This window comes from Megascapheus bottae, chromosome 25 (genome assembly GCF_031878675.1).
Source record: "Megascapheus bottae isolate mThoBot1 chromosome 25, mThoBot2.hap1, whole genome shotgun sequence".
Taxonomy (NCBI): Eukaryota; Metazoa; Chordata; class Mammalia; order Rodentia; family Geomyidae; genus Megascapheus; species Megascapheus bottae.
The window spans coordinates 5,054,331-5,081,615 of record NC_143533.1 but is presented as its reverse complement, the minus strand read 5'-3'; the positions used below and the strand labels follow the sequence as shown (position 1 = coordinate 5,081,615).

The following is a 27,285-nucleotide window of genomic DNA, read 5'->3' as shown; positions in this document are numbered from 1 at the left end:
CTCGGCGCCCCCCCCCGACCCCCTGGGCCCCAGCTCCGAGGTGGGAGGCAGTGAGCGGCCGCCGAGGCAGGAGGAGGACGAGGAGGAGGAGGAGGAGGAGCCGTCGCAGGATGAAGGATCGGACCCAGGAGCTGCGGAGTGTGAGCCTGGGGATGGAGGGGGGGGGCGGGACCCCAATATTTGAGGGGAACGCGTTGGGGGGGCAGGAGGATGGGGTTGGTGCCGGGCCAGGGTGGGGGGGCGGAGGATGAAACGAGGCTGGGAGCCCGGGGCGCCCCCAAAGGTCTCCAGGCGTCTGATGGCTCCGGTGAACCTGCATTTTGGGGACAGAGCCTGCAAGGGGTTGGAGGCCATTGAGACGCCAGGGGGCGGGGGAGGTCTCAGGGCCTGGAGAGCCGGGGGGGGGGGGGGATGTCAAGGGAGAATGGGGTGTCACCACCCCCGGAGCACATCTGAAGAATGGTGGTGGCTACTGGGCCAGGCTGGGGAGCCCGGAGGGACCCAGATATGGAGGGGCTACGGGGAAGGACACAGGTTGAGAGGCCAACACCTGGCTGTGTGTGTGTGTGTGTGTGTCCTGCAAGGAGGGGGCACCTCTCAACGCCCGGGAGGGAAGGGGTGGACTCAGGAGACTGTCTAGGGCCAGGGTCTGAGTGGAGGTGACCCAAGAGATGGGAGAGGGAAGGACAGTCCACGCACGGGGTTGTGTGACACCATGGCCATGGCTGGAAGTGGGGCAGCCAGGGGCAGGCCTGTGTGGGCCCAGGTCTGAGGCCTTGAAGGGGCCCAAGCAATGGGTCATGTCTGGATGCTGGAGAAGAGGATCAAAGGCTGCCAAGGTAGCTACTGTGCTGAGGGGCTAGAGAATGAGGCAGGGGGGAGATGATTCAGGCACTGGAGCATCTGGAGAAATGTCCTGGGGAGGGGGGGGTGCAAGGAGGCAGAGGTGGCAGCCTGCTGTCTGATGGTGGCCTGTGGGGTTATGTTAATAGGACTGGCCTCTTCCAGTGGACACGGAGACTTGATGCAGTGATTGTACGTGGTGCCTCTGGATTCTCACTCACCACGGTGCTACTCTATTTGACAGATGAGGAAACCGAGGTTCAGAGGAGGGGAAGGGATTTTCCCAAGGTCATCAAGAAAGTCTGGTATGGGGGGGGTAGGTCAGACAGGAATCTGGGCGGCCAGCCTGACAAGTTGACATGGAACTCTGCTCTTTTGGTCTTTGGCTCAGAAATTTTGAGGCTAGGGCAAAGACCTCTGTCTTGGAAAGAACCTCTCACCCCCCATACACCCCTTCATCTAAGGGACAGGGACTCCCCACCCCCAGCTTTCTGAGTGGGGCTTAGAGGAAAAGTGACTGCTGCTTCTGGAGGGAGACAGGGTGGCAGGTGGAAAGAGGAGGGGCTAGCAATGCAGGAAGGGACTTGTGAGGTTTATTCTTATCATTAAAGTTTTACTGCATTTTTTTGTCTAATGACAAGAATGGCAGTCATTCATGTCTGACGTGTTTAACACATATCCAGTCATTTCAAAGCTACCTTACAAATTAAATACTAAGTGCTTCTATCTTATAAATAAGCAAACAGGCCCAGAGAGGTGAAGTAACTAAAATCACAGAGCTCAAAAAAAGACAGGATTTAAACTCTGACCAGCCAGTTCTCACATCCGTTCTCTTCCATCATTATTCACTTTGCAAAGCCAGTAAACCATTGTGATCTCACTCGAACCGAACCAATCTCCTTGTTTGACCAGGCAGGCAGACAGCCTATCTCATGTTGGAGTTGGGGAAATTGAGGCTGGGAGGGATTAACTCTCTTATCTAAGGTCTCACAGCTAGCAAGAGAGGAAATCTGATTGGAATTTAGACTCCCCCCCCCCACACACATACACATACCTTGCAGCCAAAACCATTCTATGATTCTGAGATTCCCAGAGAAATGGCAAAGGGGTGGCTTGGGTGGTGGTGGAATTGTGGTATAATTAGAGAGGGAGGGGGAGGAAGGGAGGGATTGTGTGCATGGGAAGCCAGTCAGAGCTCCCCTGCTCAGAGGTGAGGAAACCTGATGGCTAGGGCAACCAGCTGGGGGAGGCAGCCTGGGGGGGGCATTCTGGGTAAATGCTGATGATGGCTTTGCTCTTAGTCATGGCTGAGGCTGAGGAAAACTGGATTTGGGAGGGGGCGGGCCTGGTAGAAAGGAGCTGCCTGCTTGTCAGACCCCTGGAGTGTGAGGGTCTCTCTGCCAGGGGTGGTAGGTTAGGGGAGGATGGGTGGGGGACGGGTGTGGGAAGGGAAGGGGGTTCTGAGATCCTGGGAGGGGACTTGTGTGGGAGAGCTGTCAACTCCAGGGTTTGATTCTCTTTCCAGCGGGGCGTTAGTGCTTCTCTGCTCTGTTTATCATCTAGTGGCTCAGGGCACAGGTGGGAGGCAGACTGGGATGAAATGCTAACCTGCAGTACTTCCTGCATGACCTTGGCGACATTGCTGTACTTGCCTGGTCCTCCAGTATGTTTTTGTTGTTTGTGTTTTGAACTCAGGGCCTGGAGCATGCAAAGCAGCTATTCTTAGCACTGAGCCATCTCCTTTAGCCCCTCAGTTTCTTCATGTGTGAGCTGACAGTAATAACAGATCGTGATTTCCAGGATGTTCCTGGAAATTAAAAGTAACTTTTGCCCTGGGCACCCATGGCTCACACCTGTAATCCTAGCTAACCAAGAGGCTGAGATTTGAAGATCATGGTTCAAAGCCAGCCTAGGCAGAAAGGTCCCCATGAGATTCTCATTTCTAGTTAACCACTCAAAAACTGGAAGTGGTACTGTGACTCAAGTGGTAGTGTGGCAGCTTTGAGCACAGATAGATTCAGGGACAATGCCCAGGCCCTGAGTTCAAGCCTGATGAAAAAAATAATAATTTCTAGCCAGATCTGGTGACTCCTGCCTGTAATCCTAGCTCCTCCACCAGGCTGAGATAGGAGGATCTAGATTCCAAACCAGAAAAAGCACAATGAACCAGGGAGAAAAATCAGAAGTAGTAGAGTACCAGACTTGAGCAGAAAAAGCTAAGGGACAGTGGCCCAAGTCCTGAATTCAAAACCCACTTTTACCAGCACACACAAATATAAAATAAAAGTAGGGTCTGCACAAAAGTGCCCTGTGCCCACCTGGGCTTTATGGTCCCTCAGTGGTCCCGTGAAGCTACAGAAAAATATTGACTTACCCAAGGTCATACAGTTTGTCCACAGCAGAACTGGTATCAACCAGATTTTCTGCCTCTGTTTCCACCTGAGAGGCGCTGGCCTGGCCCAGGAACTTGAGGGGTGAGTGTGGGGTCCTCACAACTTGTCCAGATTACAAGTTGTAGGAATCAGGAGACCCCTTTAATGGATTTACTTCTGCTATGTGCACTGGACTTCTGCCTTTTTAAAAAAAATTATTATTATTGTGGAGCTTGAACTCAGGACCTGGGCTCTGTCCCTGAGCTCATTCCCCAAGACTAGAGCCACAGTTCCACTTATAGTTTTCTGGTGGTTAATTGGAGATAAGAGTAACATAGACTTTCCTATCTGGCTGGCTTTGAACCATGATCCTTAGATCTCAGCCTTCTGAGTAGTTAGGATGACAGGCGTGAGCCACTGATACTGGGCTGTTTCTGCCTTTTCTAGACATCACCTAATTTCTGCTTAAGTTTTCTTACACTTGCAATCCCTCTGTCTTGAATTCAGTTTCCCTGAATTAGAGTCCAGCATTCAGCTCAGAGGTCCCCTCCTTAGAAAGTCCTTCCCTGCCCACCCTGTATAAAATGTCCCTGCACCTGTCTGGTCAGCCATCTTTCTCCCTTCCCCTTCCTCCTGGGATTCTGCCTGGTCAGAAATTACCTTGTTCCTCCTCCTCCCCCCATCTGTCTCCCACACTGGATCTCTGGCGTGTTCCTGCAGCACCCAGAGTGAACTTGGCACAAATCACACTTGTTTGTTAGCTGAGTGAATAACTCGAGGAGAAGGAGAGAAGAGGAGGCAGGGATGGTGGAGGAGAAAATCCTGAGGACAACAGCTAGGCTGGGCCATGGGAGGGAGAAAGAAGAGAGGCCCAGGCCAGGGAGACAGATGGACAGAGAGGGAGGGCAGGTGTAGAGAGGTTTGTACCTCCTGATCAGACAACAGTGTTTGTGCCCCTGAGGAGTGTAGGGGAGCCGTGTGTGCCAGCATGCATGAATATGTGTATTTACACACACACACACACACACACACACACACACACCTTGTGTGCCCATGCTCTCTCTGTCTGACTTTCTGTCTCCTGATTCTAGTCTCTTTCCACCTCTGTTTCTGCCATCTGTTTTTTGGTCACCAATTTAGCGGCCCATGCTGTCCCCCTCCTCCATCTATTTATGTATCTGTCCTTGTCATCTCCATCTGCACACACACACACACACACACACACACACACACACACACACACAGGCACACATGTGAGGGCCTCTGGTGTCTATGATCTGGAAAGCCTGGACTCTGATGCATCTGGGGAGGCCAGAGGGAAGCTGGAGGCCTAGCTAGGGTGTCTTCCATTACCAATGTGCTAAGACCCTGCACAGTCTCTTTCTTCCTGGGAGGCAGAGAGAGCAGAGTGCTTGGGTTCAAATCCAGGTACTGACACTTTGTCAGCACCCCACTGGCTGAATAATCTTGGGCATGATTCATTCATTCATTCTTTCTTTCTTTTTTGTGGGTCATGGGGCTTGAACTTGCCTGGGCACTGTCCCTGAACGCTTCAGCTCAAGACTACCATCCTACCCTTGAACCAAGCTTTACTTCTCATTTTCTAGAGGTTATTTGGAGGTAAGAGTCTCAGGTCCTTTTGTGCCCAGGCTGGCTTTGAATCTTGATCCTCAGATCTCAGCCTCCTGAGTAGCTAGGATGACAGGTATGAGCCACCACACCTGGCTGATCTTGGGCATGTTATTTAATCTTTTTTGTGCCTCTATTTCCTCGTATGTCATGAGAAAATAAGAATAGCATTGTGGCTCATGTCTGTAATCCTAGCTACTCAGAGTGCTGAGATTTCAAGGTGATGTTAATTAAGGCCAGCCTGGGCAGAAAATCTGTGAGATTCTTACCTCCAATTAGCTACAAAAAAAAAAAAAAAAGATGGGGCCGGGAGTTTGGCCTAGTGGTTAAAGTGCTTGCCTAGCATGCACGAAGACCTGGGTTTGATTCCTCGGTACCACATACATAGAAAAAATGCCGGAAGTGGTGCTGAGGCTCAAGTGGTAGAGCTCTAGCCTTGAGAAAGTCCAAGGACAGTGCTCAGGCCCTGAGCTCAAACCCAGGACTGGCAAAAAAAAAAAAAAAAAGATACAAGTAGAGGTATGGCTCAAGTGGTAGCCAAGTGGGAGTGCAGGGTCCTGAATTCAAGTCCTAGGGCTGGTACATAAGAAAAGAAACGTGAAGTTCATGCAGTGTGGCACACAACTGTGATAACCAGTTAGGGGAAGGGGGAGGACCTGTGTTGTCTTCCCCAGTATTATATGTGAAGAGGCCAAAACTAGACCCTCCCACCTGTAGGGCCACCATAAAAGGGAACAACTCGCCAGGTACTGGGGTCTCACGCCTGTCAACCTAACTACTCAGGAAGCTGAGATCTGAAGATCACAGTTCAAAGTCAGCCCAGTCAAGAATGTCCATGAGACTCTTACCTCCAACAAATCACTAGAAAGTAGAGCTGTGGCTCAAAGTAGTAGAGCGACGATAGTCCTGAGCATAAAAGCTCAGGATCGGTGTCCAGGCCCTGAGTTCAAGCCCCACAGTTGACAAAAAGAAAAGAAAAGAAAAAGGGAACAATTGGAATGTCTTTCCCTACATTGTCTCTGGTGCCTGTAGCCAGAATTCTTTTAGGCTGGTATGACTTCTAGAATTGGACTCTGCCTTTTATCTAACACATGCACTTCAGAGCAGTGTGAACCTTGCCGAATATTCACCCAAAGATTCCCTTCTCATAGACCACAGCCCAGAGAGGACTTGAGATCTGCCTGGAGACCCACAAGAGATCTCTTGCAGACTGGAAAGCCTGGCTTCCTGTCTGGGCTCTTTCTGAAAGCCTAAGTCTTTCCTTACAACTTCTTGTCCTGAGCACAGGAGCTCAGACACACTAAGGACACAACAGAGTGGGCTCTGAGTTCAGATTCTGCAACTGGTCTACCTGGCTGTGAATCCTTACATTAGCCAATATGAGTTGCATCGGAGCCTGTCTCCTTATCTGTAACAAAGTAACAAGAGTCAATCGTCAGCCATCATCAGATACATATTCTCTTCACTGTAATATTAGGCATTTTTTTCTGCCTTGTTTCACAGCAGGTGGGGGTAGCCACATGGGACACAAAGGCTCAGATGAGAGAAGTCACAAGGCCTTCTCTCTGGTCCCCAGGGGCAAACTCTTCAGCCTGCGTCTATCTCAGTTTGCCCATCTCTAAAAGAGGATGATAATAATATCTATCCCCACAGACTGTTGTAAGAATTAAGTGGATAAGGCAAGTATGGTGTAGCACACCATAATCCAAGCACAAGAGGCTGAGGCAGGATGGAAGGGTTTTTGTGTTTTTTTTGGTGTGTGGGGGGCTTTCTTGTGCCAATACTGGGACTTGAACTCCTGGTTTTCTCTTTGCTCTTTCACTCAAAGCTGGTGCTCTAGCACTTGAGCCATAGCTCCATATCTGGCTTTTTGCTGTCTCACGACTTTCCTGCCTGAGTTGGCTTTGAACTGCAATCCTCAGGTCTCAACCTCCTGAGTAGCAGGGGTTACAAGAGTGAGCCATTGGTCCCTGGCTTAAGACATGAGGATCTTGAGTTTGAGGGTAGTCTGGTATATGTAGTAAAACCCCATCTCAACAAATCACACACACACACACACACACACAGAATGGCAGCTCATTGCCTCAATGTCTGTCATAATTGTAATTATGTTGGCCAATGGGCCGTACAGAATTTTAATGAAGACTAAAGAGAAAAGAAGAGTGTCAGACTCATGTGAATGCAACTAACAAACGAAAATGTGTGCTAGGCACTGGTGGCATGTGCCTGTCATCCTAGCTACTCTGGAAGCTGAGATCTGAGGATCTCAGTTCAGAGCCAGTCCAGGAAAAAGTTCCTGAGACTTTTTTTTTTTTTTTTGCCAATCTTGGGCTTGAGCTCAGGGCCTGAGCACTGTCCTTGGACTTTCTCAAGGCTAGAGCTCTACCACTTGAGCCTCAGCACCACTTCTGGCTTTTTTCTATGTATGTGGTACCAAGGAATCGAACCCAGGTCTTCATGCATGCTAGGCAAGCACTTTAACCACTAGGCCAAACTCCCAGCCCTCCTGAGACTTTCTTATCGCCAACATACCACCAGGAAATCAGAAGTGGAGCTGTGTCTTCAAGTGGTAGAGCGCTAGCCTTGAGCAAAAAGAGCTCAGGGAAATCATCCAGGCCCTGAGTTCAAGGGCCCGGTTTGCTAGGTTTTCTGGGTACAGAAGTTCTCTCCAGAAAAGGCTTGGGCAGGAAGAGCAGGCCTGAGGGGAAAAGGAACAGGGTCTGGGTGGTGAGTAGTGTCCCTGCCTTGCTCCGTCTGGTCACTTTCCTCTGATCCCTCATCAGTGAAAGGGGGACATTACTGTTTGTTTAGCTCTCCTCCCTGGGCTGGGCTGAGGATCAGAAAGGATTATAAATGTGTTTATAAACTTAGAGGATTATTAGCTCTCGGTTCTCTTTGTAATGACACCACAGAAATTGGACTTGGGCCTTTCTATCTTCCCTCCTCCCTCAAGGACAAGTAAATAGGCTGGAAACTCCAGGAAGAATCTCTAGGAATAACAGGAGGGGGTGACATAAGACTTTACAAAGGACTTCCTAAAGCTGACAGGTGAAAGAGACCCAAAAAAGTTTCCAAGTACTTGGATCCATGAGGACTCCTGACCCACTTCGGGTGGACTGAGGCTGGCTGAGTGGGTGGGTGAAGGCTCAGAAGGGGCAGGGGGCCTTACAGGGCAGCTTGTGTTTGAGGACTAAGAATTTAGCAGCTATGGTGGGAAGCTGGCTTAGTCTTGTACTTTAGAGCCTCTTTGAACCAAGGTTTCTCTGCAGTCTTTCTTTTCCTTCCTTCCTTCCTTCCTTCCTTCCTTCCTTCCTTCCTTCCTTCCTTCATTTCTTCCTCTCTTTCTTTCTTCCTTCCTTTCTGTAGGTCATGGGGCTTGAACTCTGGGCCTGGGCACTGTGCCTGAGCTCTTCAGCTCAAGGCTACTGCCCTACCCGTTAGCCACAGCCCCACTTCCCGTTTTCTTGTGATTAATTGGAGTCTCTTGTTCTTTAGTGCCCGGACTGGTTTTGACCTCGATACTCAGATCTCAGCCTACTGAGTAGCTAGGATTCCAGGCCACCATGCCTGGCTCAATCTCTGGGGGGTATTTCCGAGTTGAATGGAGGTTTCAAAAGCCACATTCCTCTCAGGGCCCCCCTAAACCCACCTGTGCCACCAGCTACGATTAAGAAGCAAGAGGTCTTGGGTACTGGTGGTGCACGCCTGTAATCCTAGCTACTCAGGAGGCTGAGGTCTGAGAATCATAGTTTGAAGCCATGAGGAAAATCCATGAGACTCATCTCCAGTTAACCAGAAAGTAGCGCTGTCTCGAGTGATAGAGCACTAGAATTGAGCACAAAGAGGCACAGAGACAGCCCCCAGGTCCTGAGTTCAAGCCCCAGGACCACACACACAAAAAGTTTCTCTTGTGGAAGGAGTGTTTCACCCCTGAGGTATATTTGGGCAAGGCATGGACCAGAGGCTAAGTGTCTTTGGGGATATGGAGACCAGTGCCTCTCCTGTGGTCTTTGTAGTTCTTCCAGGTCTTGTGGGGCTCTGCTCATCTCCTTGGCTATCTGGATTGCTTCTAGGTCCCATCTGACCGTGTCTGGGTTCGATCTGAGCTGTCTGAGGTCTGGTCTGGTCTAATGCACTCTTGGGCCTGTCTGTCTGTAATCTCCTTGGGCCGCTTTGGGGCTTCGATGTAAATCTCCATTGGTGAATGCCTCAGGCAGAGATGTCTTTTGACATCCTGAGTTGATTTTATTCATTCAGGTTCTTGTGGCTAGACTCTGTCAGTGATTCTTTCTGGAAACTGGGATTCATTCTTGTTTAAATTTCCACTGGGGCCCGTTAGAGCTCTAGATATAATTAAGATTTGGTGAGTTCCAACTTTGTCCTCCCACCTCTGTCCCAAGCAGAAAAAGAGCGTCCCTGTCCCTTGCATCTTCCAGGCAGCTCTGAGTAAACCTGCAGACCTAGCCTCGGCTGAGTGGACAGCCTCTCAGAATCCCCACTCTGTCCCTGTGTGTGTGTCCACGTGTCCGAGTGCAGCTCTGCTGTGAACGTCAGCGTGGCCGTGTGTCTCCGTGTGGGTGTCAAGGACTATTTCTGTGCGCCTGTGTGTCAGGGCTTCTGTCTGTGGTCTTGGTGTGTCTGTTGGCGGTGTGGGTGGGTAAATCCCTTTGTGTCTGTGAGCCCCGGGGGTGGGATGGCTGAGCAGCTGCCGGCTGCAACTGGAAAACCCAGGCAAGCAGGAGTGGGTGGGTGTGCTGTTGGAAGGCGCTGGATGAAAGCGATTGAATCCGTGATTGAATCCACGAGAAGAGAAGAGTTGGCCGAGAAAGGGGAGCGAGGGTGGGTGGCAAGAGGAAGGCACAGGAACAGAGATTGGGGTGCTGTCTGCTTCACTCACCCACCCTCCCGGTGGCGGTGAAATGACCTTGCATAGGAGATTTGGATGGGGGGGGAGGTGTGAGGCACAGGGGAAAATTGGGGGGGGGGTACACTGAGGCCTGAGCAGGTATTGGTGAGGAATAACAGGAAGGTTCACACTCACAGACACCAGTGGACTCCAGAACCCTTCTTAGAGCCCAGAGCCAATGATTACAAGACTGATATTTAGCTGATTGTTAAGATATTGAAATACCTTCATCCTGATTGGTCAATAGCAGCTGTCCTAAATAACATCATCTTCCAGAGAGAATCTCATCCACCGTCCCCCACCACCCACAAAGGGTGCCTCTGCCTAATTCCTTTTAAGGCTAAACTAAAGCACAAATCTCAGGCCCTAAGTTCAAGCTCCAGTGCTGGCAAAAAAAGAAAACTATGCTATTCGGTGTTCATTCAGAATTTTGATGCCTCCATAGCACGCTCTTGTTTGGGACTTTTTATTGATTGATTGATTGATTGATTGAACTCATCACCAGGGCACTGCCCAGGAGCTCTTTTGCTCCAAGATAGTGCTCTACCACTGAGTTATAGAGACTTTTCTGCCCGGGCTGGCAGCTTCCTGAGTAGCGAGGGATTCTCTAATCCTGTAGTGCCCAGTTTTTAGATTTCTTGACACTCTTTTCCACTTTCCTTGGCCTTCCAGGCGAAAGACAGTGATGATGAAGAAGAGGTGGTACACGTGGACCGAGATCACTTTATGGATGAGTTCTTTGAACAGGTAATGAGCTCCCCAGCGCTCCCACAGCCTGTACCTGACCCCTTCTCAACTGTTTCCTTTTCACTGTGCCCCACCCCCTTTCCCCTTCTGAGCCTTTGGCCTTTGCCCACCTCTCTGGGCCAGGTCTATCTCAACCTGATCCTTGGGGAGTCTTTGGATCTCCTCAGCAGGCCCCAGCACAAGGCTGGGTGTTATGGGTTTTCCCCAGGTAGAGGAGATTCGAGGCTGCATTGAGAAGCTGTCGGAGGACGTGGAGCAAGTGAAAAAACAGCATAGCGCCATCTTGGCTGCCCCCAATCCAGATGAGAGTGAGTATTGCTTTTGGGTATTGGGGGAGGGGAGTTTCTGGGGTTCCACCCAGGCTTCTCACTCGGCTTCCTTGACCTCCCCCTAGAGACCAAACAGGAGCTGGAGGATCTCACCGCAGACATCAAGAAGACGGCCAACAAGGTCCGCTCCAAGTTGAAAGGTGAGGATTGCAATTCTGAGCTAGGGAGGAAAAAAAAAATCCTCTGAGAGTCAGATTCCTTAAGAGTGAGAAATCATGAAGCTCACACTTGCTGCTGCAGCAGCTGCTGCTGAGTATGTGTGCGTGTGTGTGTGTGTGTGTGTGTGTGTGTGTGTGTGTGTGTGTGCCATTCCAGGCGCTGGAACTCAAGACCTCCCACTCTTGCTTGGCTTTTCCATTCACAGCTAGTACTCCTCCACTTGAGTCAAGCCTCTAGTTCTGGCTTTTTGGTGGTTAATTAGGGATAAAAGCTTTGAAGATTCTTGTATCCAGACTGGCTCCAAATCTCACTCTTTAGATCTCCTAGGATTATAAGCCATAAGCCAAAGGAATCAAACCCAGGGCTTCGTGCATGCTAGGCAAGCACTCTACCACTAGGCCACACTACCCTTGGTCTCAATCCTTTAGAGAGTGACTTGACAGCGACATGAAGAAGAGGAAAGTGTGCATCTGAGTGAGCGCTGTTGGTCCATTAGGAAAATAAGTCTTTGCTTTTGAAAAAGAAGGCTTTGCTTTTATTAAGTGCTTGTTTGTCCTGTCACCCCCTCCCCCTGTTCCCCCCAAAATGGGTGGTTCAGCACATGCTCAGTCCTGCATCAGTATCATCAGCTCAGGGCAGATTGGACTGTATGGCTGACCTCAGAGGCTGGCAAGTTTTCAGGAGGGCTTTGCCAAGTGCTCGTGTATTCACTCTAATTTAAGGACTTGGGTGCTGGTAATAACTTTCCCCCAAAGCATTGTGGGTCAGGAACCTCCTCGTGTGCTGATACCCCGGGAATAACAGTGTGAGCGGAAGGTTTATTTGTGCACCGATCATAATTCAGCATCTGGAACCTTTGCCAAACACCTACAATGTATGAAGCCAAACACCTACAATGTATGAAGCCCATCGCTAAGATTTGGGGACAGGAACTTGCCATGGTGCCTGGCCCCCGAGAGCAGTGACCTTGGGCTAGGGAGACAAGGACAAAAACTAATGTCCTCCCCGATTCACACTGCTGAGACTGACTTGTAACAAGCACCTTGCACTCGAGGTGAGTGTGCCAAATGGAATCGTTCTGACCTAGGATCACAGGAAGTGCAAATCCTAGCAGAGCAAATACAGCCTCCACTAGTAGGTCACGCCGGACAAGCCCCGGCCCTCAGCTCTGTAGAGTAGGAGAAACTGAAGCGATTTCAAAACTAACCTTCCTTCCTTCCTTCCTTCCTTCCTTCCTTCCTTTCTTCCTTCCTTCCTCCTCCTCCTCCTCTTCTTCTCCTCCTCCTCTTCCTCTTCCTCCTCCTTCTTCTTCCTCTCTCTCTCTCTCTCTCATTCTTTCTTATTTCAGTTATGAGGCTTGAACTCAGGCCTGGACACTGTCCTTGAGGTTTTTTGTTTTGTTTTTTGTTGGTCATGGAACTTGGACTCTGGGTCTGGGTGCTGTCCCAGAGCTCTTCAGCTCAAGGTTACTGCCCTACCCCTTAAGCTGCAGGGCGGCTTTGAGCTTTCCAGTGATTAATCGGAGATAAGAGACTCCGGGCATTGCAGTGCCTGGGCTGGCTTTGAATCACGATCCTCAGATCTCAGCCTCCTGAGCAGCTAGGATAACAGGTATGAGGCACCTCTCCTGGCCTTGAGCTTTCTTAAGGTTAGTGCTCTATCACTTGAACCATAGCACCAGTTCTGGCTTTTTCTGTGTATGTGATACTAAGGAATCAAACACAGGGCTCCACGCATGCTAGGCAAGCACTCTACCAACCACTAGGCCACATTTCCAGCCCAAAGATTCTATTTTTTTTTTTTAAGTGTCAGGTTATTCTGACTGGAAGTCTTACCTGCCTTCCCCTCACTCCCTGCTGTAGCTCCTTGGGTTCCTTCTTAGAAGTGAGATTCTTGCTGTCATCCAGTTTAAAAATCCCTAGGATCAGTAGATTCTTTGGGCTTGATTAACTCTGACCTTGAATACTTGCTAGAAGATATTAAGGACATCGCTGTGATGCAGTCTACATGTTACACATAAACCTAGAAAGAACACAGGAAAATGGCAGTGGATTAAGAAGGTGATTGTTTTAAACCAGGCATGGTGGTGAATTAGGACTTGGGAGACTGAGGCAGGCGGGTCACAAGTCCAAGGCTAGCCTGGGCTACATACCAACATCCTGTTTCACGTCTCACCAAAAATAAATTAAAAAAAAAATAAAGTGGCTTATACCTGCAGTTTCAATCTGAGGATTGAGGTTCAAAGCCAGCCCAGGCATTCTCAGTCCATGAGATTCTTATCTCCAATTAATCACCAAAAAACTGGAAGTAGGGCTGAGGCTAAAGGTGTAGAGCAGTAGCATTGAGCTGAAGAGCTCAGAGACAGTACCCAGGCCCAGAGTTCAAGTCCCACGATTAATAATTATTATAATAATTATTATTATTTAGCCAGGAACCAGTGGCTCTTGCCACTCAAAGTGGTAGAGGGCTAGCCTCGAGCACAAAAGCTCAGAGACAAAGCTGGGCCCAGTGGCTCACACCTGTAATCCTAGCTACTCAGGAGGCTGAGATCTGAGGATCTTGGTTCAAAACCAACCTGGGCACTAAAGTCTGTGAGACTCTTATCCAATTAATCACTAGAAAAACAGGAAGTGGGGCTGTGGCTCAAGGGGAAGGGTGGTAGCCTTGAACTAAAGAGCTCAGGAACAACACCCAGGCCCAGAGTTCAAGCCCCATGACTGACCTAAGTAAGTAAATAAGTAAATAAATAAATAAAGCTGACCATTCAGATTTCCAGAAAAAGAGAGAAGACCAGCTAGTCGCTAGAAGTTTATGCCTGTGTTCCTAGCTACTTGGGAGGCTGAGATCTGAGGATCCTGGTTTGAAGCCAGCTCAGAGAAGACCAATCTGAGAGGCTATTAAATGCCAGGGAAAGAGGGAGGGAGGAAGAGAGAGGCAGGCAGACAGACAGATAGACACTTTGGTTCTTTTCCAGTTGGTGGTGTGGACTTGACTATTTTTATTTTATTATTATTATTTGTTATTATTATTATTAGTGCCAATCCTGGGGCTTGAACTCAGGGCCTGGGCACTATCCCTGAGCTTCTTTTGTTCAAGGCTAGCACTCTACCACTTGAGCCACAGTGCCACTTCTGGCTTTTACTGTTTATGTGGTACTGAGGAATCAAACCCAAGGCTTCATGCATGCTAGGCAAGCACTCTACCACTAAACCACTCTCTCAGCCCATGAATTTGATGTTGAATTGTTTCACCTATTTGAGTCTCAGGTTCTAGTCTGAAACAGGAAGTGATAGCATGGAATTCCTAAAAATGTCATGAAAAGTCAATGAAACAACATAGAAGACTCCTCCCTCCATACTTGGCCCTGCCCCAAGTCTGAAACAGAACTACTGCCAAGCCAGCACATTAGAGTATTTCTACTAGGTGTTTCTGTGCTTTTTCTATATCTTCAAGGCCAGAGCCATCCCTCATTAACTGTGCCTGATTTTGCTGGCAGCAGGAGCCCTAGGATAGAGTGCAGCCGCTTACCTCCCCACAGTAGGTGCCAACAACACAGAGAAGGCATGTTCTCAGGAATGTTCTGGAGGCTCTTGGAATGAGCAGGTCAGGTGATTCATCTCTTTGGCATTTTCTGATCTTACTCTAAACAGATTGTACCTTGAGCTCTTTTTCAGAAAATCTGAATGGTAGTATTACGTGTGTGCACGATCCAGAAACAAATCCTCGTTCATCTTTTCACTTTCACCTTTTAGAAATGTGAATCCCAGGACAAGAGATCACCTTGCAGGGCAGGAGAGCAGAATCAGTCTGATTGCTACAGGGTTCTTTAAATTAAGAGTTGCTGTGGTTTTTCCTTAAAAAAAGGGGTGGGGGGAGTTTGGCCTAGTGGAAGAGTACTTGCCCAGCATGCAAGAAGACCCAGGTTCGATTCCTTGGTACCACATACATTAAAAAGAAGCTGGAAGTGGTGCTGAGGCTCAAGTGGTGGAGCTCTAGCTTTGAAAAAGTCCAAGGACAGTGCTCAGGCCCTGAGTTCAAGCCCCACAACTGGCAAAAAAAAAAAAAAAAGGATCAAGGGCTTGAGAGTGTAGCTCCAGTGGTAAGTGTTGCTAGGGGTGAGGTCCACAGTTTAAACTTCAATACCTCAATGCTCCCCTCCCCTCTTCCCCCCCCCAAATAAAAGAATCCTGCAGGGTGGGCTTCTGCCCCCATCTAGTGGAAAGTGGCACATTCCAAGGCTCATTCTTTCTGGGTTGGCTAATCAGGTGATCTCAGGGAAACCTCCCCGCCTACCTACCCGGGACCCCCTCAAACACACGTGCTTGTTTATTTGCGGGCCTGGCCATCACCCTGCCTCCTCTTGACATCTCTTCCCAGGCCCGGAGCCTGTCTCTGGCCCCAGGTCTCCCACCAGTCACACTGCACCCTTTGTCCCACAGCGATCGAGCAAAGCATTGAACAGGAAGAGGGGCTAAACCGTTCCTCCGCGGACCTGCGCATCCGCAAGACCCAGGTAAGGAGGCAAAGGCTGGGCTGGGCCTGAAGCGCGTGGGGGGCGGAGTCACTGTGGGGGCGTGGTCGCTCTGGGACTAGGCCTTGTATGGGGCGTGGCCTCGTGTGGGGGCGTGGTTACGGCTTACCTGGGGTGACCAGCAGGTGCCGACGTGGAGTGCGCTGCACTTGTTGGAGGGCGGTAAACTTAAGTCTACCCATCATCATCATCTATGCCGCCTGCCCACCCCGTCCCTGTGTCTGTCCCCCAACCCCACCCCAGCACTCAACACTCTCCCGGAAGTTCGTGGAGGTAATGACCGAGTATAATGCGACTCAGTCCAAGTACCGAGACCGCTGCAAGGACCGGATCCAGCGGCAGCTGGAGATCAGTGCGTATACCCTCGGTCTCCCCACACTCCCCAGGCCCCCTCAGGACTTGCCTCTCCCGGCCTACAGCCGGGTGGGAGACTGGGCTCCCGGGCCCTGCCCACCCCACCACCGCAGGCTCCCTGGTGGCCCAGCCCCTGAGCAGGGAGTCCCTTCTCCCCACAGCCGGCAGGACCACGACCAATGAGGAGCTGGAGGACATGCTGGAGAGCGGGAAGCTGGCGATCTTCACGGATGACGTGAGCCCTCCCCCCCAGGGGTGGGGTGGGGCAGGTCTGGGGCACTTCCTCAAGTTCAAGTTGAACCTAGGTCCTAGGTCTGCTCTGGAATAGCCAGCCGTGGGCAGCTGGGACCAGGAAGTGGGGAATTCCATGAGGGCAGAGCAGGAAAGCCCTCCTCTTCAAAACAGCCCGGTGATCTTGAGAGCAGGCCCTTTGCTTGTTTTACAATGAACCCAGGAGCTCATTGAGTCCTCTGCACAACTCTGAGGGAGCCCATTTCACAGCTGTGGAGAACAAGCCCCCCACAGGTGAAAGGGCCTGCCAAGGATTCTGAGTCCAATATGGCTCACCCCTGTTATCTTAGCTACTCAGCCAGCTGAGATCCGGAGGGTCTGCAATCATAAGCAGCCTGTGTAGATGTCCACAAGATTCTATCTCCCGTTAATCAGAACAAGTCAGGCCTCAAGTGGTGGAATGCCAAAAAACAAAAAAGAAATAAAGTTTGCTAATGTTCCCACCCAAAGCATTCATCATTCACCATATGACTCATTTGTCCACATTTTAAATACTTTAAATTAGTTTTGCTTAAGAATTGCACACTGCTGTGCCCTCATCCTTGTCTATGTAAACGCATGAATGTTTTCCTAACTCAAGTTCTCCTTCGTCCTTATGGACTTTTGCCCTGGCCTGCTCAGTTCTGTGTTTGTTTTTGCTTGCGGGGATGGGGGACAGAGTAGCTCTGAATAATGGTTTTAGACTTGGTTTAAAGTATACACTGTGCTTGCCTAGCATGCACGAAGACCCAGGTTCGATTCCTCAGTACCACGTACATAGAAAAAAGCCGGAAGTGGTGCTGAGGCTCAAGTGGTAGAGTTCTAGCCTTGAGAAAGTCCAAGAACAGTGCTCAGGCCCTGAGCCCAAGCCCAAGACTGAGGGGAAAAAAAAAGTGTACACTGTGAGTCGGGTGCAGTAACTCACGCCTGTAATCCTAGCTACCCAGGAGGCTGAGATCTGAGAATCAAGGTTCAAAGCCAGCTTGGGGAACAAAAGAACCTTGAGACTCTTATCTCCAGTTAACCTGTAGAAAACTGGAAGTGGGGCTTGGCTCAAGGGTAGGGCGGTAGCCTTGAGCTGAAGAGCTCAGGGATAGCAGCCAGGCCAGAGTTCAAGCCCCATGACCCCCTCCCCCCCAAAAGAAATGTACACACTGTGAAGCCAGGCTATAGAGGATCACACTTATAACAGGTATTCAGGGACTAAGATCTGAAGATCCAGGTTCAAAGCCACCTTGGGTAAAATAGTTCGAGACTCTTATCTCCAATTAATCAGCAAAATCTAGAAGTAGAGTTGTGGCTAAGTGGTAGAGCATCCATCAGTCTTGAGCTGGCACCAAGTTTAAGAACCAGTGCTAGCACCAAAAAAAAAAAGGAAAGAAAGAAAGGATGTACTGTGATTGTCCAATAGATCTTAGTAAATTGCTATTTGAATAATTGATCTTTGTTGGATTAACTCGGGTCAAATTCATCTCTGAGGAGAGGCACCCTCCGCCTTCAGATAGCTCTCTCCAAGCTGTCTGTGTATAAAAATGACAGGGAGCTGGACGCTGGTGGCTCACCCTTACACTCCTAACTACTCAGGAGGCTGAGATCTGAGGATCACAGTTCAAATCCAACCCAGGCAAAAAAAACTTGGGAGACTCATCTCAAATTAACCAAGAGGTAGAGCACTAGCCTTGAACACAAAAAAACAACTCAGGCGTTATCATCCAGGCCCTGAGTTCAAGCCCCAGTTCACCCACCCCCACAAGTAAAAATAAAAAAATAAGATAATGACTAGGATATTGGTGGACAAGCGCCCTGCCCACCCATACATTGTTACGTTGATTAAAGGTGTGAGGCCTGGGATAATGGCAAGTCCTATGGGGGCTTTTTGAGCAAAAGAGCAAATGGGAAGTGAATAGCTTGGCGTAAGCCAGTCGTCTAAGAGGATTGGACCGTGAGTTGAGTGGTTATTATTTATCTCCTATAAGCTCTGGGTAACTTGTGGGCACACGGCCTTGTCTTTTGAGTCTCCTTTTCTGCTTGTTGCACTCCTACCTTCAGAGCCCCCTGCATCACTCTGTGGGCCTCTGCCCGTGTCTTTTTCCTGAGCTTCTCTTGTGTGTGTGCTGGCTGTCCTAGGGAAGACAGAGCTGGTAGGCTCCTAACAAGTTTCCTTTCCTGTCATTTGACAAACTTTTCTTTAGTACCTGGGCACAGTTCCAACTGAAATACACATGTTAACGTCTATGATTTTTCATTATAGCACTTGAGATGGCTCTTGATGGGGGGGGGTGATAAATGGAGGCCCAGAGATGTTCAGAATTTTTGCCTAAAGTGACAGCTAGGAAAGGGCACCAGGATTTGAATCCAGACCCTCTGATGGCTGAGGACACAGCCCTTTCTCTCTCCTAGATCAAAATGGACTCCCAGATGACAAAGCAGGCCCTCAATGAGATCGAGACGAGACACAATGAGATCATCAAACTGGAAACCAGCATCCGTGAGCTGCACGACATGTTTGTAGACATGGCAATGCTTGTGGAAAGCCAGGTATGTGGGCTCTGCCACCTCACTCTCGGTGGGCTCTCCCTACCCCACCTCCTCAGGCTGCAAGGTCTTAGGCCTCACACCCCTCCGTCTGCAGGGAGAGATGATTGACCGTATCGAGTACAACGTGGAACATTCCGTGGACTATGTAGAGAGAGCTGTGTCCGACACTAAGAAAGCTGTGAAATATCAGAGCAAGGCCCGGAGGGTGAGCAGGGGTTTCTGGTGGCCTGATGGGGGATGGGAGTCCATTAAGAGGATGGTGGGAGGGGCTGGGTGCCAGGCCAGGGCTGGTGGCAGTTGGGAGCAGGCCTTATCTCTGCCTCTGACCTCTGTTTTTCTCTGTTTTCCCTCCCCCCTCCTTTTATTATTTTTTTTATTACACCCTGTCCCCCTATCTCTGTCCCCTGTCTGTTGATCTGTTGGTTTGTGTCTCCTTTTCTCTTTATCACTCTCTGTCTGTCTGTCTGTCTGTCTCTCTCTCTCTCTCTCTCCTCTCTCTATCTGCAGAAGAAAATCATGATCATCATTTGCTGTGTGGTGCTGGGGGTAGTCTTGGCGTCATCCATTGGGGGGACGCTGGGCTTGTAGTCCCCTCGCTCTTCTCTCTCCCAGATTTCCCTCCCCCTCACATCGGGAGCAATACCCCACCACTTCCCATTCCATCTCCCTGCTCCAAGCTCTCCCTGAAAACAGACCCAGGCAGCCCTCCCCCTGCCATGGACCCCCCACACCCCACCCCACCCCGCACGTAGATAGCAGCAGGCGTGATCACACATGCACACCAACATGCATGCCGCCGGCACATGCTTGAGACGTGTGGACACCCCAGCGTGTGTGTACATTGTAGATGTGTGTAGATCCCCCCAAGTCACCCCTCTTGCCCACCCACCCCCTTCCAGTCTATGTGGTTGGAGCTTCACTCTCCACCCCTGTTGCTGTATAGACGGGCCAAGTTTAACCACACAGCCCACCCACCACATCCCACCCTGTCTTCTGTGCATAGGTGTGTGTGTGTGTGTGTGTGTGTGTGTGTGTGTGTGTGTGTGTGTGTGTATGTGTGGTCATAGATCTGTGGGCACTCAATCACTCAATCCCTATACATGGAATTTTGTGTTCGATGGCAAGAGCCATCCTTCCATCTCCTCCCTCGTGTGTTGTGGATGGGGCAGGAAATAGGTGCACTGACGTCCACCTCCTCCGAGGAGCCACAGAGGCTTGGAGACAAAAGCTGTGGCACTGCCCACCACCACCTGAAGGCCTCACCACCTGGGGGAATTACTGCCTGTCCTGGGAAAGGGAAAGATGTGTGTGTGTGTGTGTGTGTGTGTGTGTGTGTGTGTGTGTTCCAAGTGTTGGCAGGAGTCCCCTCCCACTGGATTGCACACTGGCTTTCTGTGGGCACAGATGCCTGTAATGCACAGTACAGCTGTGTGAGCACGTGTGTGTTCGTGCACACATGTGGATGGTTAGGAGTTTCCTGCATAGAGCAACACACACACACACACAGACACACACACAGACACACACACACACACACGATACATTTATCTGGAACATGTCCAGTCCAGGATGGCTTCTTTGGGTTGACGCGTCCCTTCCTCTGTCTCCAGAACTGCTGTCCACACTCTCTGCTATGGCCTCGCACACAGCTGCATGAGATGTTATGCAATGGGAGCTTCCTGTCCTGCGACCTCAGAGCCCCTGGGCAGACGGGCCCAGACCTTTATCTTTCTCTGGGTCTCTGCCCAAGGACAGGCCGGAACCAGTGATAGCTGGCACACCTCGGTGTGCTCACATATGGCAAGGCTGAGATGGTGCCTCCGAGGTGGCCCCACCCAGGCAAACACACGCACACTGGGGTACCGAGGCCCATTGTGGCTGGGTGCCTGGACATGTGGCATTGTCTCTTGGTGGGCCCACTGGGATATTGCTGGGGAGGGGAAGATGCTTCAGACAGATGGAAAGACGGAGCTCTCCTGTCCTGCCTCCAGCCTGCCAGGACCTAGGAGAAATCAGTGTGTTCTCACTGGGAGGAGGGGGTGCAGGCCTGGCCTCTGAGGGTGAGCGAAGTAGGGGTGTAGGGATTCTTGTTTGTTCTTGTAGGTAGCACACACATAGCTTATAGATTGTGTGTGCTGGCAGATTTGAGGTACAGGGGAGAAAGGACAGCATCAGGATCACCCCCTATTGCTAGGTACCGGTGACACACACCTGCGATCCTAGCTACTCAGGAGGCCAAAATCTGAGGATCGCAGTTCAAAGCCACACTGGGTAGGAAAAGTCTGTGAGACTCTTGTCTCCAGTTAAAGCTGGAAGTAGAGCTGTGGATCAAGTGGTAGAGCTCCAACCTTGAGAGAGAAAAAAAATGCTAAGGGGTAACACCCGGCCCCAGTATCAGCACACACACAAGACCATCCGCACAGCCCGGGAGTACGTACAGGTACACAAGTGTGCCTTGCCCCGGACAGGAACACATGTGTGGACTGGGTGACAGATTTGGGTGTATGTATGCAGGTCCCTCTCACCAGATTCCCGTATCATGGGTCTCCTGGCTTGAGAAGAAGAACCTGTTTGTCCATTCCTAGACTGTCCTTCTTCAGGATAGGAAGTCTGCCTGCAAGCCCTTCTGCCCTCATCCACAGAGACGTCAGAGCAGCCTCGTCGCGTCTGGTCCCCTCCTTCCTTCCTGCCACCTGGCCCAGGTGTTTTGGAAATCCCTGTCCATCAGGCCTAGAGTTTGCCACTTCCGGGCCTCAGGTGGCTGAGGGACTTCCTGAGGACCTGTGTCCTGGGCTTGCTTGGTGGCACCATTTATGACTCGTGTCCTGGAGTGGTGTCGTGCGCATGTTCTCAGACAAGTGTGTTACCCATCCTTCATATACCCACAGTCATCAAGCCCGTGTGTGCCCCAGGGGTGGTCCAGGCCTGGCCAGAGTTCCTGCTGCCCCCTCCTCCTTCCCTCCCCCTTGCCTCTCACAAAGCACACTGCGTGTCCCATCCCATGGGCCCGTGGGGCGACGTACGCCCTCACCACGCCTTGAGCGTGTCCATATGATGTGTTCTATGCATTCGCCCTGCCCTCTCCCCCCTCCCCAGCAGCCCACTCCTGCAGAGGACAAAGATGGGTGACCCCCTCCCCTGGCTTCCTTTCTCCCTTGCCCCGCTGTGCAGCCGTGTGCGTTGGCGTGTGTTTCTGTGTCGCTGGCGTGTCACGTGATGTAGCCGTGTTTGCTGACATGAGCCCTTTGCCTCCTTTCTCTGTTTCTCCGTTGGTTTCTAGAGCTCTTTTTCCTCTCCTCCCTCGAGGGGACAGGACTCTTGGGGCCTGGCTGGGGGCCCGGAGCCTGGCTACCCTCTCCTGTTAGCCCTCAGTCTCATTTCTCTCTATTGGTGACCAAGTTGCAAATGGATCAAATACAGGAAATTCTGCCCCCCCCAGCCCTGCATGTCCTGTCCCCAGAGCCCCCCCAAACCCCCCAACCCCACTCTGGACCGGGTTGGGCCCCGTGGGACGGGAGAAATAGCAACCAATCCAACAGCGGGCGTGCTGTGTACTTCCTTCCTTCTGTCCCCACCTGGGACAGGCGTCGTGGGGAAGGGTGGGGCAGGCAGAGGAGCTAGACTAACAGATGGACAACAGGTTTGGAAAAAGGTTTTAATCCAGCCTTGGCTAGGTACAGCATTCCCGGTACCCTCTAGGCAGACGGCTAACATCATTGAAGAAGCTGTATTTAGGTAAAGAGGCATTGGCTGGAACGGGAGGTTGACTCAATTGGTAGAGTGCCAGCCTTGAGTGAAAAAGCTAAGGGACAGTGCCTAGGTCCTAAGTTCAAGCTCCAGCATTGGCATGCATGCACACACACACACACACACACACACAAAAAAGCAAATAATCACTGATTTCCCTAGCTTTTCTTCGAGGAGAATTTTTAACCTAAAGGTGATCATCTTAAAAACAAAGGGACTGTAATCTTTCTGAATCGGGACGAAATACCCTCTTTACTCAGCATCTAAGCCTAAAGATGGCACCTCGATGTCAGATCAGCTCAAAGTCTGAGGAACCTTGGCCATTTTCTGCTCAGAAAGAAAACCAGAATGGAGACAGAGTTAGAATCCAGTTCCTTGCCAAGCATCCAGCAAGCCTAGGCTGAGAAGGAAGTCATCCCTTGTCCCTACCCCTGCCCTAGAGCCCAGAGGTGGCAGAATACAACCAGACTCTCAGCAGCCTTGTGGCCTGTCACTGCAGAAGACAGACTCAACATTGGCTGATGGGGTTGCGGGGGCCCTCAGCTTCTGTACCACAGTCAGCCTCTCCATGCACAAGAGGACTCAGGACCCAGGTGGATAAGATGCGATAACACCAGCATCCAGGCCTGCAATCATTGGACTGATCCCTCTGACGACTGCACCCAGCGGATGGTGCGTGTCCGGCTATCTTCCCATGAGAACAAAGGCTCGTAGCCAAAATGGCGCTGTGCCTTGTTGGTGCTGACTGTGAAGGTGGTGTTAGCTACAGCCAGTGTGTAGGGGTTCAACAGGGGTGCGTAGAGCAACAGTGGGCGCAGAAGGTACTGGAGTAAGGAGTTGAGGGCAGCCAGGATTAACAGCACCCAGTAGGGCAACAGCGGGCGGGTGCCTACCAGCCTCAGTCCACAGGGGCCCAGGAACTCCATGTTGAAATCCTCATAGCTCTTATAGGGTGACTTGTCATAGCAGAAGTAGACTTGCCCACCCATGACTGGGGCTTTTGGTGGTAATTCTCGGGCAACCAGGACATGCATCCACGCCACGTTGCCTGTCAATGGGAATTGGAGGGGGAGAGCGCACAGTGACTATGTGAGTTCCCTGCTACTGCGTGGGCACTGTTCTCATGGGTCAGTCCATGCAGTGTCGGCGAGATCCTGTCCACATCACACTACGGCCTGGAAGAGGCCGCTTTCCCCTCCGGTGCCTCCCTCGCCTTTCAAGCCACTTGTTCTCCAAGGCAACCTGGAAAAACACTCAGGCCTGAGTGAATGCGGCTGTTCTCCAGGCCGCATTTATGCATTTATGTCTGCCTCCCTAACCTGGACAGATCTTCTCTCCTCTGGTCCAAGCAGATGACAGCCCATAATCATTCTCTTCTCATTTCTCTCTCTTTTTTTTTTAATTTCTGGCCAGGGTACACGCTGTTACTTTTAGAACCCAAGGTTCTTGGCCATTTCCAAAGCAGGTTTTTCTGCATTGTTCTGAACTCACACACTGCTGAGCCCCTCCGGCAGGAAAATTCATGAGACACTCTTATCTCTATTTAACCAACTAAAAAGCCAGAAGTGGAGCTGTGGCTCCGGCTCTAGAGTACTAGCCTTGAGGGGAGGAAAAAAAAAAAAGGATAGCAGCCAAACCCAGAGTTCCAGCCCCAGGACCAACACTCACAAAACAACCTGCTGAGCCCAGCCAGATGCTGATGGCTCACGTCTGTAGTCCTAGCTACTCAGTAGGCTGAGATCTGAGGGTTGCAGTTCTAAACCAGCCCACACAGATGCGTGTGTGACTCTTCAATTAATTAATTAAGTGGCGGTATGGCTCAAGTGGCAGAATATACCTTGAGCAGAAAATCTTAGGAACAGTATCCAAGCCCCAGTATTGGCATCTGATCTCTCTCTCTCTCCCTCTCTCTCTCTTTTTCTCTCCCCCCGCTGGGCTCAATCCTTACCCACATAGACTCGGCCATGTTCCACAGAGGCTGGGATGGCTCTGAAGAGCCGACCCCCCAGGCGCAGGCCCTGACGATAAAAATCCCTCATGATCTGATGGCCTTCACCGTAAATGCCCGTGGGACGCAGGGCACATGTCACCAGGGGCATCCCTCCACGGACCTGGTGATAAAAGTTAGAAATAGGACCTATGGCTGGGCTACCCCTCTGCAGCCCAAGATGAATGCAAGCTTGGGGACAAGCTCTACCCGGCAGCCCTTTAAAGTGGCTTCTCAAGGTCTCACCTTCCTTCCATTGGCCTCCAGGACCAGCCGCTCAGCCAGAGCCTTGCTGCGTGGATAGGGGTGACTGTGCAGTGCGTCATATGGGGTGTCCTCATTGCCTCTGTTCAGGGGAAGGAAAAACACAGGGCCTGGGCACTGTCCTTCGAGTTGTTTTTTGTTTTTCCACTTAAGCATGGTGCTCTACCACTTGAGCTACACTTCTTTTTTCTTTTTGCCAGTCCTGGCCTTGAGCTCAGGGCCTGAGCACTGTCCCTGGATTTTCTCAAGGCTAGAGCTCTACCACTTGAGCCTCAGCACCAATTCTGGCTTTTTTCTACATATGCGGTACCGAGGAATCGAACCTCGGTCTTCATGCATGCTAGGCAAGCACTCGTAACTAGGCCAAACTCCCGGCCCTTGAGCCGCACTTTTTGCTGGCTAATTGGAGGTTAAGAGGCACAGACTAGGTTGGGAGTTTGGCCTAGTGGTTGAAGTGCTTGCCTAGCATGCACGAAGACCCAGGTTCGATTCCTTGGTACCACATACATAGAAAAAAGCCGGAAGTGGTGTTGAGGCTCAAGTGGTAGAGCTCTAGCCTTGAGAAAATCCAAGGACAGTGCTCAGGCCCTGAGCTCAAGCCCAGGACTGGCAAAAAAAAAAAAAAAAAAAAAAAAAAAAAAAAGAGGCACAGACTAGCTTCAAATCACAATCCTCAGATCTCAGCCTCCCAGCTAGGTAGGATTACAGGCATGAGCTGCTAGCACCCAGCTAGAAATGGGCTTTGAAAACAATGGGAAGGGGGGGTGGGGGGGGGAAGGGAGCCCTCAGCTCACCTGTAGAAGGGCTGGCCTTTGATATTAGGCCCCACAACTTCCATGCTACTGGTATAGACCAGGAACTGCGTCCCAGCCTGCACACAAGCCTCGATCACGTTCATTGTGCCTGTGGGAGGGGGAGACATAGCTTCGTGTGGCTCTTTCCTCCGCATCTTTCCCCCATCCCATTCCAGATCCAAGGAGAACCACCCAGGCTGGGGCCGGTGGAGGTGAGGCAACATAGCTCATCAATAGGCTATAGCAATAGGACTGGTTGTTTGTTCCAGAAGAATCACAAGATGTTCAAGGACAGTCAAAGTGGGCGGAGAACCAACAGGCCAAATGTCACATGCGAGACACACAGAGTGGACACCTCACCCTGCACATTGACCTCGTGGATGGTCTTGGGACTGGCCCTTCCAAACACATCCACTAGACCAGCTGTGTGGATGACCACATGAGCTCCAGCCACGGCCGCTGCCACCTCATGGGCCTGGGTTATATCTCCCTGGATGGCAGTCACCTGCACAGGCCCTGATGGAGAAAGCGAGGGCTCTGTCAGCTGGAATGTCAGCCAGATGCTGGGTTTAGCCAACACCCTTAGAGCTACGACTTCCCAGCGTGACTCATATAGCCCAGCCTTGTAGACTAGGAGATGTAAACAGCTCTCATCTTTTCCACCAAGGGGGGCATCTTGGCTTAGAAGGGGGAAACCACACCCTACCACCTCCCCCCATCCCCACCACCTCCACCTCACCTGTCTTCAGCTCCTCCAGCCAGGGACTCAAGTGCAGGTCAAAGATCCGAAGCTCACCGAGCTTTGGTTCCCGTTCCAGCAGCATGCGCACGACATGTCCCCCCAGAAAACCACAGCCACCTGTCACCAGGTACACCAGCTTTGGAGCCTGTGAAGATTCTGCCATGCCCGGCTGTGAGGTGAAGACTGTGAGTGAAGACTGTGGCTCACCTGAATTGCCAGCTGCCCCAGCCACGTGGATTTCGAGAAGGGGCCAGGTGGTCTAGGGGACAAGAGCACATAACAAGTTGGCCAGAGAGGAGACAGAGCTGTTCCTGCAGCCTTCACCTATTGAGGGAGAGGCTGAATGACCTCTGATCCCACCCACTGCTCAGCTGAGCAGTCACAGGGTCAGAGGAGATGAGGCAAAGTTTGGGGTAGAAAAGGAGGGTGTGGAGGGGGAGGCAGGCAGCTCTAGAGGGCAGGAGAGAAAAGACTAAAGGGAGCCTTGGTATTACCTCTAAGCACCTGTAGCCACTGTCCCAGGGCACCCCAACTGGTCACTGGGAGTTGTCTCCTGGGCTGGCCAGCCAGCCACAGACCAGCTTCCTTCCGCTTGCTCCTCCTCCTCCTCCCTTTTGGCCCACTCCAGGAACCTCCCTCAGTCCAGCCTCCACCCTCTCTACCCCTCACTCCCTGCCACAGGACGCCCCCTGGTGGACACTCGGCTCCCTAAAGGGAGGTTGGTGCCAGAATCTGGAGGGAGGGGGAAAGGATGTGTGCCAGAGGATTTGGGGGGCCATAGGATGAAGGCGGCCCAGGGCGACCTCACTTCCACTGTGTGACCTCAGTTCTTCCCTCCTGCTCGAGTTCCCAACAGGCTGAAGGCCCAGCAGCGGCTGTGGTTTCAGGAAGGGAAGGAAGGCCTGACCTTGGCCCAGCTCTGGCTGGCCTTGGTGGGGGATTCCTGGCATGGCTGCTACAGCCCGTCAGGTGATCTGTCTAAAGCAGTGGTGCTGGGCTGCAAATCTGGGCTCTTGCCTGCAGGCTTCTCCTACCCACTGCAAACTTCAGACCACCCACTTCTCCCCCCCACC

General features: G+C 51.2%; 2 protein-coding genes across 3 annotated transcripts in view; one reads left to right on the top strand and one right to left on the bottom strand.

The window, feature by feature from the left end:
* Stx1b (syntaxin 1B) overlaps window positions 1–19,416 on the top strand; it is a 19,553-nt gene extending 137 nt beyond the window's left edge. The window contains exons 1-10 of the mRNA XM_090358049.1: window positions 1–140; window positions 10,423–10,497; window positions 10,706–10,805; window positions 10,892–10,966; window positions 15,425–15,498; window positions 15,760–15,868; window positions 16,032–16,105; window positions 18,541–18,678; window positions 18,773–18,883; window positions 19,186–19,416. The exon at window positions 1–140 is cut by the window's left edge and continues 137 nt beyond it. Coding sequence (XP_090214175.1) covers window positions 111–140; window positions 10,423–10,497; window positions 10,706–10,805; window positions 10,892–10,966; window positions 15,425–15,498; window positions 15,760–15,868; window positions 16,032–16,105; window positions 18,541–18,678; window positions 18,773–18,883; window positions 19,186–19,266 — 867 coding nt within the window. The 5' untranslated portion in view covers window positions 1–110 and the 3' untranslated portion in view covers window positions 19,267–19,416. The remainder of the gene's footprint in view (window positions 141–10,422; window positions 10,498–10,705; window positions 10,806–10,891; window positions 10,967–15,424; window positions 15,499–15,759; window positions 15,869–16,031; window positions 16,106–18,540; window positions 18,679–18,772; window positions 18,884–19,185) is intronic.
* A 2,903-nt stretch (window positions 19,417–22,319) lies between these two features.
* Window positions 22,320–26,394, bottom strand: Hsd3b7 (hydroxy-delta-5-steroid dehydrogenase, 3 beta- and steroid delta-isomerase 7). Of its 2 annotated transcripts, XM_090358047.1 has the most exons (6): window positions 26,210–26,394; window positions 25,831–25,986; window positions 25,471–25,579; window positions 24,659–24,758; window positions 24,374–24,536; window positions 22,320–23,473 (listed from the first exon to the last, which is right to left on the bottom strand). In XM_090358047.1, the coding sequence occupies exons 1-6, from the start codon at window positions 26,373–26,375 to the stop codon at window positions 23,058–23,060; spliced, it is 1,110 nt and encodes a 369-aa protein (XP_090214173.1). In that variant the 5' UTR covers window positions 26,376–26,394; the 3' UTR covers window positions 22,320–23,057. The 2 variants fall into 2 exon arrangements, with proteins under 2 accessions (XP_090214173.1, XP_090214174.1); XM_090358048.1 differs by lacking the exon at window positions 25,831–25,986.
* Between the last annotated feature and the right edge of the window lie 891 nt (window positions 26,395–27,285).

Bases quoted from the DNA above. Each gene is read 5' to 3' on its own strand.
- Hsd3b7 (XM_090358047.1), bottom strand. From the start codon at position 26,375: ATGGCAGAATCTTCACAGGCTCCAAAGCTGGTGTACCTGGTGACAGGT. The intron at 25,580-25,830 runs GTGAGGTGTCCA...CCCCTCCCACAG, and splicing joins CCACGAGGTCAATGTGCAGG to GCACAATGAACGTGATCGAG. The intron at 24,759-25,470 runs GTGAGCTGAGGG...TCCCCTGAACAG, and splicing joins AAAGGCCAGCCCTTCTACAG to AGGCAATGAGGACACCCCAT.